This window comes from Anguilla anguilla, chromosome 5, assembly GCF_013347855.1.
Source record: "Anguilla anguilla isolate fAngAng1 chromosome 5, fAngAng1.pri, whole genome shotgun sequence".
NCBI lineage: Eukaryota > Metazoa > Chordata > Actinopteri > Anguilliformes > Anguillidae > Anguilla > Anguilla anguilla.
The window spans coordinates 40,000,951-40,006,950 of NC_049205.1; the positions used below are offsets into that span (position 1 = coordinate 40,000,951).

The 6,000-nt window shown below is 42.9% G+C and overlaps 1 protein-coding gene across 3 annotated transcripts in view; it reads right to left on the reverse strand.

The window, feature by feature from the left end:
* LOC118228436 (transcription initiation factor TFIID subunit 4-like) overlaps nucleotides 1–6,000 on the reverse strand; it is a 76,379-nt gene extending 70,379 nt beyond the window's left edge. For all 3 annotated transcript variants that reach the window (XM_035419961.1, XM_035419960.1, XM_035419959.1), the window contains exons 1-2: nucleotides 4,555–6,000; nucleotides 244–398 (exon numbers count right to left, since the gene is read on the reverse strand). In XM_035419961.1, coding sequence (XP_035275852.1) covers nucleotides 244–398; nucleotides 4,555–5,962 — 1,563 coding nt within the window. In that variant the 5' untranslated portion in view covers nucleotides 5,963–6,000. The remainder of the gene's footprint in view (nucleotides 1–243; nucleotides 399–4,554) is intronic.

Sequence of the window (6,000 nt, forward strand, 5' to 3'; positions counted from 1 at the left end):
CAAAAAGACGACAGGGGGCATTTTTGGTTGTAGTTCAAGTCTGGGTCATTGCCATTGTAATCATAAATAAAAACAACTCTGAATACGTGTTTATAGAACGCAGTGTATTTTTTCCCTGCGTCGGCTCTTTTTTCCACATGAAAAATGCAAGATCCTGTGTTAACGCAACCACACACACACACACACACACACGCACGCACACACACACACATGTACTGTGCAGGATGCCGTGTCGGCTCATACCTGAGTGGTGGTCACTCTGAACGTGGCCCCGGTGGTGGGGGTCACAGGTCGGGGGGAGATGCTGTTCTGGGCCTGCGCCTGAGCCTGAGCCTGAGCCAGAGCCTGCTGGGGGACCATCACCAGCTGCCCCATCTCGGTGCGCACCAGCACCATGCCTGAAACACAGGGAGAGGCGCTCACACACCATACACATTCATGGCCAGCCATGTCTCTCCCACGCTCGTCACCGGCGCCCGACGGATCACAGCTGTTTCTGCGCTTCCGGAAGCTTCCGGAGGAACTGGCAGCGCTCAAACGCGCGGCGGCATTATCCATAATGTCCTACGAGCACGTTTCAATGAATTAGCCCGTTTCAATTCAATTCTGGAAATGAATGGCATGAAACGGAACTGACCGCAACCTTGCTGGGGTGACCACTTAAACATTTTATTCCAATTTAGCTGAGGTTTCGGTTAGCTTTTTATGGTTTTTGGACAGCGCTGCGCACTAAACCAAGAGGGTGTTCGCTACCCTGAAGTACGAACATGAAACGATCCCTAACAATCAATCACTCTGCACACCAGCTTCTCTGGTCCGCAGCCAAGTAGTGACCATCTAACCACAATCTGAAAGCAAACCTGAGATTTCACTGCAAGTTATCAGTGGACTTTGAGTGAAGACTTCATTCTTAAAAAATGACAGTTTGGCAGGAGAAGGGAGGAATCACAAATCTCTGACACAAGGAGCAGGTGCCAAGTGAGTTCCTAAATATTACACAGGCAACTCAACATATGAAAGCATAAAAAATAAAAACAGTCTCCTTGGCTATCCACTGCTGAGTTAAACTGACCATTTTTCACAAATATCCATAGTGCGAGAACAAGTGTAACATATTACTGTGCTATAATAAAACTGGGTATTAAAAGCGCAAAAATAACTAACATTAAAATGTTTCAAGTATTATAACTTCCAAACACAGCGCTTTTAAATTCAAAATGAAACATGGGTATTTGCATGATACTGTGTGTAATAGTGACCACAAGTAGACATGTTGTTGCATATAGGCTAACTAATTCAAGAAAGTGAGTGAAATTATTTAAAAAACAGTCAGGATGGGATAACTGAGCCAGCGGCTGACTGCAGGGACTGCGCTCCAGTACAAGAACAGCTGCTCTGCTGCACCTTAGAGGGTGCAGTAAATACAACAGCCCATGCATCAACTTCAGCAACTGAGTAAACACTTCATTATAGGGAAGGAAGAGGACACGGGCGCAGGGTATGCCAGTATGTTTAAAATCCATATTAATTATCTATACAATATATCTAGCTATATAAACTCACATTCAGCCTAACAAAACGTTTCTGGAGAATTCTAAACATTTTACAAACTATTACTGCCTAATTAACACTATATTACAATAATGATCAACATTTACATGGAGAAGGAAAAATTTGAGTGCTGCTTTTCTTAAGCCGTAATAAAACGGGAACTCACTGGAAGCAGAGTGCAAGGTGTAAGGCACTGTACATAGAACACCATTCTGCGCAGCACCTTACACCCTAAAGAAGGCCTACACAGTGCCGCCACGCCCAGGTCAGATCACCATGTCAACCTAAACGCCTTTCAACTTTCTGACAATAAAGTTACACAAGCTTAAATTCGTTATTCAGATTAAAGAACAAGACGTAATGTGACCAGATTCTAACCCTTAGACTAGAGGTGTCAGTTGTAATAAACATTTAATTAACATATACTGAAGAACAAGTCTTTGAGTTTTACAGTTGAAACACAATCTCGTGTACATTGCAAGTGCAAGCCAAGGCCTTATAGAGTAACCCAACATACACAATAAATTTGTGCTCATGACAGACAAAACTTGAGCCCATCCTCCACTGTAATATTACAGTCTGGAATTGATTGTGCAGTTCGTTAAAAATGAACAAATCCCAAGAAAAATAATAAGAAAATAGTCTTGCCAAACTATAATATGAGTCTACTCTTTTTGTCAACAGTAAGTATGTTCCACAGGAAGTCTAAGGTTTCACTTTCTTCCTAAGTTTAGCAGCACACCTGCCTGCTAAATGCCATGTATAAAGTACATTTAATTCTTCCAGGTAAATAGTTTGCCAGAATGACTCATGACACTTCAATATCAGGACCCCAATGCCGACCAGAAAATACAAACATTTCTCTTTGAGAGAGAGAGAGAGAGAGAGAGAGAGAGGGAGAGAGAGAGAGAGAGAGAGAGAGAGAGAGAGAGAGAGAGAGAGAGAGAGAGAGAGAGAGAGAGAGAGAGAGAGAGAGAGAGAGAGAGAGAGAGAGATTCCATGTTAAACAAAACCTCTGAATCACCAGTCAGATTTTAAGGTGTTTTAAGGTTTTCTCTTTAACTTCGGTCAGCTACAATTTATTTTCTTCCTTTTTTGCTGTAATTTGGGAAAATAAAACATTATTAAAAACCATCCTCATTCTCAGAACCAACTACACATGCTTTTATAATGTACACTGTTCGTTCAAACTGGAGCCTTTTCATCCAAGGGGCATGTGTGAACAGCAATGTTGACAAAATTGAACCCAACCCAGTGGTCTGCGGCAAGTGACCCTCAGTACCAGCTGGCAGCTCTGGGTGACTTTCACAAGACAAAACTGACTTTCGTTTATCAAAAGACAGCGGCTATCCGATTTATTCACCAGGCTTACTAATGTGTAATAAGCACTGACAAGTTAACTTCAACACTAGTCTTTCCATAAGAGGTGACATAGGGGTTTGGCTGAGTTTTTAGCCAACCTGGAGGCTCATTCCTCTACCTCTGAATCTTGCTGGACACCGCTTTGTACATACATACCAAAGGGAACCATGCTTGATAGGTTTATGTGAGGTATAGTAAGGACAATGGGCAGCTTTGGAGGAGGCCCACATGCTGCGCATATTTTAGTAAGACAACATGTTATCACACACATATTTCTGCATTACTGTCAAGTGCAAGTAAATACCAGAATTTATCATTTTTACAGAGGAATAAGGTCTGTTTTCTTATCTCAATTGATGTGTAATAACACATTGTGTTTTTATGACTCACACAATATATTCTTAATTAGCCTACATGTTGAAATGTCAATTAACTCTGCATCAAACATTGGTATGTCCTAAATGTTTATTTCCAGTATTTCTGTGCCATTTCAATACTAAAGATATTTGAGCTCATTGGGCACAACTGTTGCTAAGTATTTTTGGCACATGTTAACCATGAGAATCTTTCAGTGAAACCATGTAGGGAGTAAAAAAAACATATTGCAGTAATGGTGATTCTATGTCCAAAAACTGAATCTGTCTGACAGTGACATACACTTTTCATACTTAAAATTCAGGAAAAATAAAAGTTTATTACTCAAACATTTGCACTATATTTTTGTTTCATTTTTTGCAGATATTTTTCTTGGTGGCCTTTAGAATCAATACGAAATTAGAAATAAAGAAATGACAATCATTGTAATGTATTTTGTGCCATGCATGACGGTGGTTTTAAAAAATGTCTTCGTAAGAGGGAGTTCTTTCAGCTGTATAATGCAGTAACTGTCAGTCTACATATTTACATATAAGCCTCAACCTTGTGGTTATTGAAGAACAAAAAAAAACAAACAAAAAAACAACAACCCATGAAGACACCTGCCTGTTCTCATAAACCACAGACAGTTGACAATTGCACTCTTCTCACACTGGCATAGAACAGATTGCTGTTAGTTAGTGCTGTTACTTTTAACCTTACTTTGGTTTGCATGCTGTTACATTAGCTGCACTACTGATCTTAATTAAAAGGTTCAGAGGGAGTATTTTGGGGTACTGATAGGGTGAAAGCACACTTATGTGTTGCTCAGTAAACACGCAAGAAGGATGAACAATGTCTCTTAAAAAGGTGAGGTGCCATGCTTCTAACCTCCACAGGCCTATGTAGCATAAAAAATAAATAACAAAATCTATACAAATTAAGTCTAACATTTTTAAAGGCCTGAACTGAAATTGAATGCCCAATCATAACCAGCTTAGGAACATTCTTACAGCACTTGACCTATGACCTCTGAAAGACAACATCCTTTTTAAATGACTGGAGGGAAGTTTAAGTGTTCCCGTTCCAGCGAATTGGTCCCGCAAATAGTTGAAAGGCGGTTATATTAACAATTTAATCACAATGATAACTATACAGGTTATGTTCCTAACTTTAAACGATGTTTAAAAAACCATGCAAATTCAGATCACTTGGCAGGAATTGTTGTATTCATCCTGAATGGATCGCAATGATTATGTTGATAGCCCGTTACTTCTATTTCCTTACCCGGCGGTATGGTAAATCCGGGTGGAAGTTGTATGGTGGTTTGCTGCTGTGGGGGTCTGACAAGCAGCTGAGGTGCCACAATTCTCTGAGGAGTCCCCAATCCAGGGCGAAGTTGTTGGGGCTGGGGAGAAGTGGCCATTATGGGTGACGGCGAAGGCGTCCCAGGCCTTATCATGCCAACGGTAGTGGCCGTTTGTTGCCCTAAAGTGACAGTCGGTTTCGATATAGCAGTGAGAGGGACGGGGCTGCTGGCGGCAGGTAACGAGCTGGCTACAGAACTCTGCTGCTGACTCGAAGGAGGGTTAACAACAGGAGCTGACGACGTGACAGGATTGGTTGTAGAACTGACAACGGTAGGCTGGCTCGACATGATTATTTTTGACTGCACGGGAGAGTCTGATTTCGGATTATTGGCATCTGCGCTTGTGCTGTGGTTGACTAGCGGGGTTGCTGCAGCGGCGGGGAGACCTAGCCGTGCGCCTTGCTGGACCAATGCCGAAAGTGTAGTGCCATTTCCATTCTGTGCGATGCTAGCCATGATGTGGCTCGGTAGTCTTTGCAGGGCTATTGTAGGAGTCCCTCGCCCATCCAGATTAATCGCGGCGTGCGATGTATGGAAATCAGTATGAGCTACATTAAAAGTGGTGGCGTTCGCAGTCTGAACCACGTTCAGACTGGCGCTGACTGCACTGGCACTGCTAACAACTGTGTTATCGTTGTCAGCCAACGGTAAAGTTCCAGATCCGGGTTGAAAAGCCGCAACAGCCGCCGGAACAGCAGTATTTGTCGGACAGTTAGCTAACGTCACCGCTCCATCGTTCCCGTTCAAACTCTGTATTCCTGTGGAAGCAGTCCTTATGTTCGAAGTGATGTGACTTTTCTGAGGATCGGTCTCTGTCGTTACAGTATCTGTCCCTCCTGAACCCACGACAGAATCTCTATTCGCAGGACTGATGCTGTCCATTGGATGTGGTAAAGTTACCAGACCAGATGCAGACAGTGTTGTGATGTTAGATGCTCCATGTGATTGCAAGCCGCTACTGGCATTCACTCCAGTCCCAGAAGTGATGGAACCTTCTTCGAATGACGGAATGGAACTGAGAGAAGACGGCATCACAGTTTTCTCGGAGCTAATTTCTTTAGAGTTTGGCTCTTGATTTACCCCAGCTTTATGTTGTCCTTGTTGTTGTTGCTGATCTAGTACAGTACCCACTTGGGCAGGTTGTATTCTTCCTAAGTGGTGATTGGCAGCGCCTGTAGACTCAGCACTCCTAGTTTCAGTATGGGAACCTGTTGGGTTGCTCTGGGCCACAAGCTGCGACTCAAGTGAGCCCACTAAGTCGCTAACTGCTTTTTCGTCCACCTCGGAGAAGAGCATATCTTCCAGAGGGTCGGAGGCGCCCGCCATCTTTGATCTCAGATCGCTGTCCAAATTTTCAGTACTCA